The sequence below is a fragment of the Elgaria multicarinata genome, chromosome 1 (genome assembly GCF_023053635.1).
Source record: "Elgaria multicarinata webbii isolate HBS135686 ecotype San Diego chromosome 1, rElgMul1.1.pri, whole genome shotgun sequence".
In the NCBI taxonomy this organism is placed as follows: Eukaryota; Metazoa; Chordata; class Lepidosauria; order Squamata; family Anguidae; genus Elgaria; species Elgaria multicarinata.
In genome coordinates, this window is record NC_086171.1 from 77,368,446 (window position 1) to 77,383,246 (window position 14,801).

The 14,801-nt window shown below is 40.7% G+C and overlaps 1 protein-coding gene across 1 annotated transcript in view; it reads right to left on the bottom strand.

Annotated features, from left to right (window-relative positions):
* The window catches only part of ADCY1 (adenylate cyclase 1), a 182,547-nt gene that overhangs the window by 13,402 nt on the left and 154,344 nt on the right, over window positions 1–14,801 (bottom strand). The window contains exons 12-15 of the mRNA XM_063130721.1: window positions 13,744–13,833; window positions 9,518–9,774; window positions 8,678–8,804; window positions 147–263 (exon numbers count right to left, since the gene is read on the bottom strand). Coding sequence (XP_062986791.1) covers window positions 147–263; window positions 8,678–8,804; window positions 9,518–9,774; window positions 13,744–13,833 — 591 coding nt within the window. The remainder of the gene's footprint in view (window positions 1–146; window positions 264–8,677; window positions 8,805–9,517; window positions 9,775–13,743; window positions 13,834–14,801) is intronic.

Consider the following 14,801-nt stretch of genomic DNA (forward strand, 5'->3'; position numbering starts at 1 on the left):
GTTAAAGCCATGGTTCTGAATGGGGCCATAATATTGGTATGATTTGATTTATATTTTAATCTATGAGTTCAGCCACCTTGAGTGCTTTGTTGTAAAAGAGGTAAGGCAAAATACAAAACCTGTAAACAAACAATTATTTTCCTTACCATGTTCCTTGGATTAGACATGAGAAAATGCTGAGCAACATGTGCTGGCAACAGATTGAAGAGAATTCTTTTGTTATCCAGTTTCACTCTCTCCATATCATCTCTCTCTTCTTCTGCCTATTAAAAACAATGGTGTTATAAAAAATATAAGCTGCAATCCTAAATGCACTTATTAGAGAGGAAGCACCATGGGAAACTGTGAGATGCACTTCTGAGTAAATTTGCATAGGATTATGCTGTAACTAAGTGCCGAAATGCTGGATATTTAATCAGATTTATATAGTATCCTCTTATTCTATGTTCTATAAGGATTTCACACAATTACCTGTAATTAGGAAAGATGAAAGAAATTTGAAGCAGGGGTGTTCAACGTGGGTGAATCCTTCCTAAATTTAAAAGAGTGAGCCCACTGAGGTGGGTACCCCCCCCCAGTAAATAGGTCCTCCTTGATGAACTTGCACCTCTGTCTGTTGCACCTTCCCAAGGATGACTAAAAATTCATTTTGTGGGAGGAGTACATAGTTAGCAGATAGCACAGGAGCCCCTGAAGGATGGAAAGACTTCGTAGGCTGCCAGGTGGATGGCAAATCATGTGCAGAGTGTATTTTCCCCCACCAGAGAATGATGCATAGGGCATCTTCTGCAGCTGAAGATAGAGAAATGGACTCTGTGCATAATTTTCCATCCACCCAGCACCCTGCCAGGCCCTTCCCTTCTTCGGAATACCCATGTCCCTCTGCTACTCACTACCTGTTGCTAGTAATGGAGGCTCTGAAGTTGTAAACGTGGCTGGATCAAACCTAGATTCCAGCAAGTGTTGCAATTGCAAGTATTGCCATTCAGCCAAAGTAGGTAAATTATATATAACACGTAAATCAGAAAATGACAAAAACTCATCATCGGGACATATTGTCCATCCATATCTTCCACAAGAACATTTTCTTTCCAGTTCTTAAATCTGGATTTCCCATAAAGTCAATTTTGTGTGAGAGAAAGGATCAAATTGTAATTGACGTGATACTACACGCCACACCTCTCTAGTGGCCAAGATTGCAAAAGGGGCTTTATTTATTCTAATATGTCAACTATATAATGTATTAACTGAGAAAGGAGTGTGGGATAGTAGTGGGAAAGTGGTTTGGGAGACTGATTTGAAGATACAGATAGGACAGCAGAGATGGGAGGGATTATGGAGACAGAGAGTGTTGAGAAATATGTCAGTAAGAATAAAGGAGAATTACTACAAACTGGTATGGAGGTGGTATTTAACTCCGGTCAGATTAAATAAGATTAATAATCAGCTTTCAGCAGATTGTTGGAGGGGATGTGGTGAAAAAGGAACGTATTTACATATGTGGTGGGACTGTAAACATGTGCAAAAGTTGTGGAAGATGGTTTTTTATGAGATTGAGCAGATAGTGGGATTTAAAGTAGAAGTCACACCAAGGATTGCACTACTTTCACCGCAAGAAGAACTTAAATGTAATAAAGAAACGAAAGAGCTAATAACGAATCTGTTGACGGCTGTGAGGCTGATTGTAGCCAGGAACTGGAAGATGCAAGGAGACTATTGTATTGAAGAATGGTATAAAGAAGTGTGGGACATTGCTATAAATGATAAATTGACATGTAATATTAAAATGAAAAAAGGTATAGCAAAAACAAATGATTTTGAGGGTATATGGAAAAAGTTCCTGGAGTTTGTATTTTCTAAAGGAAGTGGGAAACCACCAACAGAAGAAACTATGAGTTTTTGGAAACAGGAATGAGATCCCGAGGGGGGGGGGAGCACTGTTATGTTTAGTATAAATATGTTTAATAGGCAAAATTTGAATATTTGATATTAAGGTAATTTTATGTTTATGTAATAAGTGTTTTTTATTTGATGTTTTGTTGTTGTTTTATGTTGTTTAATAAATCTAAAAATATATATATATAAAAAAAAATATTTATTCTAATATGTTAAGAGCCGAGTGTTGTCCATTTGGGAAGAGGGTCTAAACATAAAGATTCCAGAACTGACCAGGGTGGAAAATCTGAACAAATGGAAAACACCAAAACTTAGTGCAAGCCAATAGGCCCAATAGTATAAAGCAAGGTCTGGATGTTAATCAACAACCAACTTTCTGTTCTCCAATCCATGCTGTTCCCTACTTCCTGTTCCTTTTAAAGCTTTGGGTATTGGGGAAAAACAATTTTACAAAAGCATCATTTGTCGCCTCAGTTTTACAAACCAGTCTTCTCATTTGAAGTATACTGTTTATTTATTTATTATTGCATTTATATCCCACCTTTTTTCCTTAAGGAACCCAAGGTGGCATACATAATCCTCCTCCTCCTCTCCATTTTATCCTCACAACAACAGCCCTGTGAGTTGGGTTGGGCTGAGAGTCTGTGACTGGCCCAAAGTCACCCACTGATCTTCCATGGCCAAGTGGGGACTAGAACCCAGATCTCCCGACTCCGAGTCTGACACTTTAGCCACTACACCACGCTGGCTCTGTTGTGGTTGTTTAAAGTACAAAGGCACCTTGCTTAGCATCTCACGGCAGAGTATACTTTAAAAAAGTCCTTTAGAATTTTTTAAAAAGTAGGAAGAAATGCTGATAACAGTTGATTCCTTAAAGATTTCTTTTAGCCTCATCATTTCCTTTTGAAATAGGCTTTCAGTTCTTGCCGTAATTTAGACAGGAGTTCTCAGGCAACAACAGAAGAAAAAATAGCACATTATTGAAACAGGGTTAGATGAATAAAAATATATTATATATTCTAGCCAAAGGCCTCTGTCTTCCACTGCAGAGGGGAATTTCTTGACATTTTTTATTGTTTATACTTTGCTTTTATCCTCTCTCTCCATTTCCAGGGTTGCAAATGCTACTTTTATCATAATCTGAAGCAGTTTGGACAGGTAAAACTGAGCGTTGGAGATCTTAGTAAGAACAAATAAAATACTGACGGTTCTCTTTCTTTCCTTGTTTTTAAAGAGCATTGTTGAAGGCAATGTGAAATCAAAATATTGTATATTAAAATGCAAACCTACAACACATGTAATCATGTTCAGGGACAAAAGTGAAACCTCATTTGGGAAGTAATTAGGAGACTGATTCACACTCCACTGAAGTCTGACAGTGTATCTATGGAACATGGGGCCATCTTGATTGTGTAGAATGGATTGTGTAATCAGATGTCTATGTACATGCACACTCCTACATGTGTTCATTTAGGAATTATTTATTTATCAGTGTAATAAATAATTAATGTTCACCCATGTTTTTGTTTTGATGCAGATGCATGATTTAGGAGGGGCACATGAGAGCATAAGGATGCCTGAATGTGTGTACCGAATCACACGGTATCTTCTGAGCAGCATGCAACAACATAAGCCTCAATCCTGTGCTCTCTTTGTGTCCCCGTCCCCCCCGACACACATTGTAGATACTGCTGGGCTGGTGTGTGAATTGGCCTATAATTTGGAATAATTTTATCAGTTTCCAATTATTGTAAATAGCTTGTGGTTTTATTGCTTTACCAGTTTCTTTGAAGGCCGCCTTGGGAAGTGAGAACCCTAAAGGTGGAATACGTGTTTTTGGTTTTTTAAAATAACAACAACCACCTCTCTAGAGTAAATGTTTTGATGACCTGAACCACTCCCTGCACACATTTCTCCTCCTGCAAACTTCTTTAAGGGCCTGCACTTAATTCAGAACATGATGTCTTGAGAAGGGATCACGAATGCAGAAATAGGGAAAAGGCAAGGGCCGTGGTTCCCAAGGTTTGAATTCTATCCCTTTCAAAGACAACGTAGCAAAACAGTTGCTTTAGTTCACTTCAGCTCCATAGCCCAGTCCATAGATCATCCATAGTTCTGGTGAAAGAAATTGAGCTCAGAAATGGTCAGCGGGCATCTTATTTTATAGTCCAGACAGATTGCAACTTGTGCAGTATAGCCCAATGCAGAATGCCTGGTGTACACCACTTTTTTGTCCTTTTTTTCTTGTCTTGATCATAAGATATGTTCATATACCATTGCAGTTTTTTAAAAAAATAGATTAAAAAGCTTCTTGACCAAAGGTTAACTGGTAAATGAAGCACAGCTAGCTGTTTCTAGCCTGCTAGAGGTTAGTTCATGAAAAACAACAGAGGCCCAAGATAGCTCTGCAGTTTCAGGAGTGCATGTCATAATTGCTTATGCTGATGCTACATAAACAAATCTGTAGGACTGGGATGCTAGAGAACATAACAAGAGCAATGCACACATGGAAGTACTTCTTTTAATCTATTTTAATTTTTCTTTATCTTCTTTGCACTACTCAAAAGTCACGAACAGTCTAGGTTTTACATGTGGCTCACAAGACTAATATTCATATTGGGTGATCATGAGGACTTAAAACCAGTAATTTAATTTGACAACTGGACATAATCCTAACACTATACTGTCAATGACCAACTGGCAACCCAACAATGATACCTGTACTATTTAGTGACATAGTCTTTAAAATTATTAGGGCTGTCAAAATTTAAATTAGGGCTGCAACACACTTAAAGAAGTATTATTCAATTAAGCATAAGATTTGAGTGAATTAAATTACTGATTAAATTTGCATACCCGTAACTCTTATTGAATTTTATAATACTTATTTAAAAAATAGAATATTGTCTTCACATGTGTTCCTCTGATATTAAGAAGAAATTATTAGCAGAAATGATTACTACCAGATCCATTTGATGGTGCTTGTATTAACCGCGAAAGCCCTTTAAATCTAATAACGCTGGGCCACCCATCCCCCTTAGCTGGGGTGACCATATGAAAAGGAGGACAGGGCTCCTGTATCTTTAACAGTTGTATTGAAAAGGGAATTTCAGCAGGTGTCATTTGTATATATGGGGAACCTGGTGAAATTTCCTCTTCATCACAACACTTAAAGCTGCAGGTGCCCTGCCTCGTTTAAATCTGGTCACTCTAGTATAGCTCCTGCACCTTTAACTGTGGTGATGAAGAGGGAATTTCACCAGATTCTCCATATATACAAATGACACCTGCTGAAATTCCCTTTTCTATGCAACTGTTAAAGATACAGGAGCCCTGTCCTCCTTTTCATAGGGTCACCCTACCCTTAGCAATCACCATGGTTTGAGCCTCCTCAAATTTCTTTGGATCATTACTGCCAGTATCCACTTTACAAATAGTGATGACTCCAAAGGCCTACCTGGCTGAAAGGAACAGACTACAAGTACTTGTTGCTGCCTTCAAGTACTTGTTGCCACTGTGTACCTCTTGGCCACCTGTCCTACCATGGTATTGCAGTAGGCTTTAGCGGTGGCTCACCCAGTGACAGGCTGCAGTTCCACTTTAAACACACACTCACACAAACATAGGAAGTAGCACAAAAGAGATGGGCTCTGCATGCTTTCCTCCAAGTGCCTTTCCCAGAAACCTCAGTGTTACCACATTGGACTCTTCCATTTTGTAGTGTAAGCAGCACCCAGCCGACAAAAGGGGAGAATTTGAAGAGAGCAGAGCCATAAGGGCTTTAAATAGAAGGTTGGTGGATATAGTGCCAATGGCCAATTAATCAGTTTTAAGCTTAGCTGATTAATTAATTGGTTTTTTAAAACACATATTATCAAACACTCAACATACTGTAGGTGCCTCAAAGTCTTAACTTTTAGCCCCACTAGTTAAAACTGGCCCCAACTAATTAACTGAATAAACATTTACTTAATAAACCTACCACTTTAATTGATTAAACACTGCAGATCCCAAAATAATAATAATACAGTAACACACAGAGGTGAATGCATTTTAAAATCACACACTTAAAATGCTGTGGAACTTCTACATTGATTCATTGCCATTGTGCACGTAATGAAGCTTTTCATAATTTTAAATAAATTAAGCACCCTCTGCTTGTGCAAGATATACACTACCTAGAGAAGGCTGAGAAGCCATACCTTGCATATCCCGGTGAATGATGTGTAAAAATATAAATCTGACCTAATACCAGCAATAAATTCATATAACCTCAAGAGGGCAGTAAAACCACAATGGAAAAAACAAACCAGGCTGTTTCGATCTGAAATATGTTGGGTGTCCACAAACTTCTATGCTATGGTCCAAAATCCATGCGAAAATATCAGTGGCAAACACTACAGAAATTTACAGAAACATGTAACAGAAATCACACAAACCAGTCGAAGTTAATGATTCACTATGATTATAGTGGGAGGTATTTGAACATCTGCTTTACAGGCTCTCATCTCCAACTACTGACTTAGCCTACATAGGACCTACTTATATTTCAGAGATGATAGGTGATACAGGACGATGGATAGGAGTCCTACAGTTGCTTGAGTAATGGGGCCCAAATTGGTGCCTCCACATACCTCTAGCACGATGGTGTCTGGTATCCTTTGTTCTTTCCCCATATCACAGGTGATTTTTAGAGGTGCACAAAACATAACAATAGCTCACATGAAAAATTTAATGCTCTTAAAAGTGCTCAAATGAACAAGACATGCTGAGGAAAGTGTATGAAATAAGAGCTTATTATACTTAACAGCGCCATCCTATCCTTGGAAGTAAGTGCCACTGTGTTTCATCAGGCTTACTTCCAGGAAAGTAAGCATAGGCTCACAGCCTCTATCAGTTTGCAGTCCCTTACTTTTCAGAAGCAATGACTTCTTTAGTTCTGGGGTCTTTGGAAAGGCTATTACGAATGTCTTTTCTTAAGAACTTAAGGAAAGGATGTCATAACCTATGCTGGTGATATTGGGGTTTAACCTCAGTGGAAGACCACATGGTTTGCATGGAAATGGTGCCAAGTTCAATTTGTGGCATCTCCATAGGGCTGGGCAAGCCCCTTGTCTGAAACTCTGGAGAGCCACTGCCAATCAGTGAAGACAATAGTGAGTTAGACAGACCAATGGTCTGACTCCATGTACAGCAACATCCTGCATTCCTGTGGTATTTGAACTGTTCCTAATTGGCGAGGCTGAAAAAAAACTCCAAGCATGTTGTCACTCTAGAACATAAAAATCCGATGCTGACATCTACCATTTGGTGATCATCACAGACCTATTGTTTAGCAACCAGATTGTAAGGCTATGCGGCAGGGTCTTGCTATTTACTGTTTTACTCTGTACAGCACCATGTACATTGATGGTGCTATATAAATAAATAAATAAATAAATAATAATAATAATAATAATAATAATAATAATAATAATAATAACCAACATACCTCACCCACTATGCTAATAAGCTTGGAAGCAATGTATCAAGAATAAATGTGGGCATACAGAGGAGGGCCAGGATCTCTTCTCAATCGTCTCAAGAGTGCAGGACATGGAATAATGGGTTCAAGTTACAGGAAGCCAGATTCCAGCTAGAGCAGTACGACAATGGAACCAATTACCTAGGGAGGTTGTGGGCTCTCCCATACTAGGGGCATTGATGAGGCAGCTGACAACCATCTGTCAGGTATGCTTTAAGGTGGATTCTTGCATTGAGCAGGGGGGGGCGTGGATTTGATGGGCTTATAGGCCCCTTCCAACTCTACTAGTCTATGATTCATACATAGGTGAGAACAACCAGTACAGCTGTTGTCTGGAAATAACAGAGTGGGAGGGCAGGAGATGGTCCAGGTCTTAGGACAATCAAACAAACAAAACCTCCTTCCATACCAATACATTTCCCACCATTGTTGTTATTATTATTATTATTATTATTTATTTATATAGCACCATCGATGTACATGGTGCTGTACAGATAACACAGTAAATAGCAAGACCCTGCCGCATAGGCTTACAATCTAGGACAGTGGGGAAGGAGGCAGCAGCTTGAAGCACAAGTGAATTTGAGACAGTTGACAGAGGTGAGGGTCCCAGGAACGAAACCGGCCAAGAGAAAGGAAAGGGAAGCAAAGCTATCTGGGAAGGAAAGTTGGGACTGGCTCTACCCACTCAGGTAAAGCCCACATATCCACCTTTCCATACATATTCCTACCATTTGGAGAACTAATTGCAATTATTTTTCTAGCCTTACGAATAAATGAAACAGCTTTTACACGGAGTCAGACCCTTGGGTCCATCTAGTCCACTATTGTCAACACTGACTGGCAGCAGTGGCTCTCTGGGGTTTCACACAGGAGGGTCCCCTGCCCTGCCTGGAGCTGCTGGGGCTTGAACCTGGGACCTTCTGCATGCAAAGCAGGTGCTCTACCCTGAGTTACAGCCCATACCAGTTCTCCCCCTCCTAAAACAGGAGCCACCACACATCTTTAATCAGAAGAGGTATTTCACTTACAAAGGGTCAAACAGGATTAGAGTCGATGCCACTTTAGACTAAAAACAATAGTAGGCAAGTAGCCCATGTTTTTAATGAACAATACAGAATTAAACCAAATTTCAAGAGCTTACAATTATCCAGCACTTTCCCTGTTTTGCATACATTGCATGCCTTGCAGACAATATGATGCATCACGAACGAGAAACTCAACAAGGTGTTTTAGAAGGGAAAAAGGATGTCTTGCCTGCACAGCCCAGAGGTAGTCTAGACGTAGCTTCAAATCCACCTGCCTGGAATGAAGGGCCAAAGCACAGGAAAACAGCAAGATGGCTAATATGGGTTCATAGCCACGTATATAAAAGGAATCACCCCTTTAAAAAAAGAAAGAAATTAGGCATGTGATATTTTTTTTAACCCAATGCCATTCTTAAAAGGTATATGAAAATAATAAACGTGATCATTCGAGCACTCTAAAACTTGTGGGGTTCAGGATGCATAGTGTGACTGACTAACATGGACCCCATGGGCACACAGCATACAAAAGGGGAAGGAGAAGCAGCCAACGGAGGAGGCAACAGCTGGCCCTTCTGGGTTTGTTGGGGAGGAGAAGAGAGAGGGAGCCTCCCTCACCTCTCACAAGTTTTGCTCCTCTCCCAGTCCATCCACTGTCATCTTCTCCCTACTACTGGGACAGAAGCTGAAGCAAAGGAAGTTGGGAGAAGTCCACTTCAACAATAGTCACAGCTTATCATAGCGTGGAGATTGATAACAGGCACAGCGTATAATGATGCTTACAGAGTTAACATAAGGCCTTACACTGGAATGGAAGAAACAACAGAAGTTGGGGAGGAAGGGAAAGATAAGGAGAACAAGGGATGAATACAAGCGAATGCAGTTACACGCACTTGAGTTTTGTTTTGACTATGGATGAAGACTAAGCAATTAAAGGCCTTTTGAGTTCTGTCTCCAAAATTCCACACAAAGATTAAAATCTTTACTCCATGCAAAAGGATTGCATTGAAAGCGTGGGCATAAAATATGGATACAGTTGTTAAGCTCATCGTTAACTATGGAATGCACTTACCCCACTGCTTTTCGATATCCGCTGAGTTCCAAAATGACTATGTACAAAATTGTAACAAAAAGCAGGAGGATCATTTTTGGCAAGGAAGATACACGTAAAAATATTGCCAGGGTCAGAGTCCCCACAACGCAGGAGAGAAATGCATAATGGGCTGCATCGCACGGAAGTTCATTCATTGTCTTATTGGTCCCACCGGGAGAAATGATAACTATGGAGCTGCTGGAATTAGTACTCCAGACCCAAGGCATACAACCAACCTGGGGGGAAAATGTGGAGTAGAGAGCTGAATGTAAAGAATAAACCACGGTTATTACTAAAAGAGCTCAATCAGGCCGGGTTTACACATGCATGTCCTTCATTTGATTCTTGCAATATTAAAAGCCAAATTAGATATGATGTTAAATATGAATTTGCAGTTGCATTCTTTTTACATGTTACCTCCCCTGCTATGGACCTAGTAAAAATCTCCCCCCCACACACACACACCTCTCATCCAGACAGCTGCTTGAGGAAAGCCCCAGAAGTGCCAATGGCAGTTTCCCTTCCAGGCCCTTGTCTATAAGACTGTGATAATGCTGCACCTGGCGGCGCAAGCCGGGACACAGCTGCATTGATGCTCCTTCCCAGCGTCTACATGGGGAGGAGCGCAGTTGAGGGTTTCCAAGCGCCGGTGCCGCGCCCGCCCACCCGAGTGCTCACGAGGCTGGGCTGGAGGCGCCTGGGAGCATCCATGCTGGTTAGTGTGGTTTTTAATAGGAAAATGGGGCTGACGTGGGGGTTTTTTTGGTTAGCTGTAAATGCGAAGCATTGCATTTACAGCTAACTGGGGGGAGGAATGGGGTGCTCCTTCCCAGGTGGGATTTCCAACCCCCCTTTAAATTTTATTTATTTTTCCTTAACAAGGCTCCACAGAGGTGTGGAGCCTTGCTGCAATCTAAAAAAATCAGGGTAAATTCCCAACTTTTTTAGTGCGGAGCTTCAGGGCTTTGCCCCTGGATTGATTCGGAGTGGCGGCTGCGTCATGTAGATCACGTGCCACCACTCCGAAGTAATCCAGGGCCAACCACCCATGTGGACGAGCCCCAGGTTGAAAAGCAGCTGTGGGGGGGGATGTTATCAGGACCATGGCAGGGGTGAAAAGGATTAAATCCCTTCCCTCCAATTCTGACAAAAACCCTCCCTTTTGCACACTTGCTATTACCGTTTTTTTAAAAAAGACTCAACAGCAAGTGATGTGTTTATAGTGTTGTATCTACTCTGGCTCTAAGCGAAGACTGACTTGCATGTGTGAATGAGCCATCAGAGATCCAAGTCTATGCACGGAACTTTCAGATAAACTTATATCAACACTTTTTAAATGGAGTCCATTTACAGATTTGGCTTCAAATCACCAGGGGGTGGTCTAAATGTTTGGATAACCCCAGGTTGTATGTGCGATGGCACAGTGTCAATTATACGACCCATCTGGAATCGTGCACCCACCCTGGGGCTTTCTGTCAAAGCTGCAGAGGAAAAAAGTCAGAGACTTATCCCGACTTTTTTCTCTGGAGCAAGTCAAGGACATGCAAGACAGCCCCAAAGCCTCACTCTGGAGTCGCAGCGGAGGCTTAGCCGGGAGGCGCCTTCTAATAGAAGAGGGCAGGGAAAGCTCCGGTCCCTGGATGGCCACTCAGAAACTCTGTGCTTCCTCCTCGGCATCAGAATTACTTGATGCCACCCCAGGGGAGGGAAAACGCAGAGTTTCTAAGGGACTCAGCCATAACCTGATGCCTTGAAGACCCCCACCCCCACCCCGCCGCAGGTAATGAAGTGCTGAGTTATCAACTTATCTACATTCATGCATGAACCACTCCAAAATCTTTGAAGCCAGGTACTCCAATTTCTTTCTCTTGCATTTACAAAGTAACCACCCCAACAACTCACAAGCACAAGACAATGAACTATACTCCATCACAAAAACAAAGGAATTGTACAGGCTGCAGTAAAATAAGAAACAGCCTAAAAAGGCAATTAAGTATTACATTTTGTAAACAGTTGCAATAATTTAAGGACCAGGAAACATTTAAAAAGTGTAATCTGATACATTTAGCGGGCTATCAGATAATACAAACAGGTCAGCAACAGCGAGAACAGAAACCTATTTCTAACTTATTTCAATATTCTCCCAAAATTAACTTGTCTTATGAAGCAGAAGGTAAAGCAGAGAGTAGTTCTAACATAAGCATAGTGGAGTGATGATGTATGTATCACCTTACTCAATAAATGTAAAGAAGTCTAGCATACAGTCCTGCTCCATGGTACATTTGGTATACATTCATTTGCAAGTATGTGAATTGATTATCTGTGTTAATGTATACTGTATGCCTCTCTGTAACAGAAGGGGCTTGTGTGTATGTGTGGACACTTGCATGTGTGTATAAAAGAAAAGACATGTGTATGTTCCTACTTGCAACAAACTGGTTAATTCAATGCAGAATCCTTTCTACATTTCAGCAGGGCAGTTTTTTATGCCCACCTTAGAGATTCGGAAACCATGGCCAGCACTTCCATATACATTAGGGTGAGTTATACACGGAGCAAAATCAAGTGGTAAAGGTTTTCCACTTGATTGAATTGCTTTGGGCTGAAGATAGAAGGTTGCATGTCTGAATGCTCCTCATGAAGTAACACCCTACATATGGAAAAATGGCAAGTTAGGGTGATGGCTACGAACCCTTCTTGCCTGATATGCTAGTTTATTTCACACCGGGAATCTTTTTGTGGGGGAGGGGGGCAGGGGAGAGCATTCAAAAGCATGCAATGTCTCACCTGCAGTTTGGAACAGTCCAAGAAAACCTTTACAACTTTGATTTTGCTCCATGTATGAACTGATCCTCAGCAGGAGTAGTAGCAGTGAGAAATCAATAGGGTGGCACTTGCTACCATAGTTTAGAGATGACTACAACCAGATCTACACTACTGCTTTAGAGCTCTTTATAACAGCTTTGTTAATTGTATATGGAGTGTGTCCTGGGCCCCAACAGTTGTCAATAATAATAATAATAATAATAATAATAATAATAATAATAATAATAATAATATATTGATTTGTTACCCGCCTCTCCCTCTGGATCAAGGCGGGGTACAACACAAATAAAAACACCATAAAATACATACAACTAATTCAAACGTTTTAAACCAGTGCATCACTAAAAGCAGCACATCATTAAAAAAGGTATCTTAAAATTCAACTGGGTAGGCCGGCCGGAAGAGATCAGTCTTTATGGCTGTTATAAAGCGCTTTAAAGCAGTAGTGTAGATCCTGCCTACCTCTATTTGAAGGGCTGTCAGAGCACAGCCCTCTACTTGAAGGTGCTCTCTAATCGAAGAACTGTTCAGTCCAAGTCCAGTTTAAAGATAGAGAACCATAAGAAAGGAAAGCAAGAATCTTGAACTTCCCCATTAACAGTGAGCTCCTGGACAGCAGACTGATTGGAGACCCAGGTCACAGTGGGCTTGCCTGCACAATCACAGTGGTTTATTTCCCCCCACACACATTCCAATCAGAATTGCATAATTTCCCCCACTGGTGCGGCTTGCCATGTGCTGCCATGTTTAACAAGCCATCCCAGAACCCTACAAGCAACCCAGAACCCATGGGTTCTGGGTTGCTTATTAACCATGGCAACAAGACACTTGACGGGTTCACATGACACAGCAAACCAAGCTGGCAAGAGATATAATGCAATCCCCCCTGGCATACACAGCAGGGGAAATAAGGCACCGTGGCTTGTTTCACTCTCCATGATCATGTGAACCCGGTGTTCCCCACTACGGTAAGATGTATCGTATTTCTACTTAAATCCCAGTAATTATTTCTAAATGTGCATCTAACATATAAATCAGGACATGCAATTTTTACATAAAATACATGTCCTTTTTCATCCTCTTTTCGGGGTTTTTTTTTGGGGGGGGAGGGTGATGAGCAAGTGGCCTCTAGATATAAAGTGTAGAATATTTTTGCTCCTTGAGCTTCACCAAGAATAAAGGCTTTCAGTTTCAAAAAGAAACACCAATTATAATCAGCTATTTGCATAGTTAGGTGATTTTTGTCACAGTCCAAGCATGCTAGTTCACATACTCTCGCCGAACTAAATTTGTGTTAGAACAAGCCTTAAGCAAATTGATGATAGCGTCTCTCTTTCTATAAATTATGTAACAGTCGGTTTACAGTTATATATACTCACCACACAGCCTTGTGCCACTGAGTAAATTAAGATCACAATAAAAACGCATAAAATGGTACGAATTTGTATCGTCAGGCACCCTGGAAAACACTGAAAGAGAAAAAACACACCACAATATATATTTAAGTTAAGTGATCCCAAGCCTTCAAAAATTAAGGTAGGTTAAAATGTTTTGTAAAAATAGAAAATGATTTGTCTAATGCAAAAAGTCATAGTTATTGCTATTCACAGATACTTAAGGGTTGATGCAATTTTTTTAAAAAAAATAATATATTTGACTTAAAACAAGCTGTTTAATATTTCACTACTCTCCTGTTCATGATAAATTCAGCAAGCTAAGCATCAGCAATTCATTCCATTTATTCTCTCCCACATGGACAAGAACAGATGTATGAACCTCAAAATGTAAAGGGTGGATGTCATTCATATGTTTGCAAAGACATGAATTAAGGTCAACCCTACCATTAAGTGAGATGAAGCAGCCTGCCTCAGGTGGCACAGTAAAAGGCAGCAAATTGTCAATTACTTAGTGTATTATTATATTTTTATCATCATGGGGTGTACTGTTTGCATTTTCTATCTCATGCACCAAAATGCCTTTCTGCATGGAACTACATGTTACATGTATTTTATTTTTACAGACACTTCTCTATTTATGGAACTCTTTTGTTTTAGAAAATGCAGCTGCTCAACTGGCAATCTGAAGGAGAAGACTGGGAGGGAGGGTGCTTTTTAACCCTTTGCTCCTGGGCCACTTTCTCATCAAAAGTTCTCCCAAGCTCTCTATTGCATCTAATAAACCCTTTCTGATGTGCACTTTCAGAAAAACAGAACTGGCTGCGTCTCCTGGTGTGTGCATCTGGATTGGGGTGCGGGAGCCTTCAAAGTTCTACTTTCTCAAGCAGGAGGCTGTCCAGAGTGAGTGAGTGGGTAGGTGCAGAAGAGGAGGTGACTGATAGAGCAGGAAGAGGACTAAATGAAAAGGCAGGCACGCTGGTTGTTTAAAATGGGTAAACAGGTAGACAGCTAGCTAGTGACCAGGTGTGATCGTCTGACTT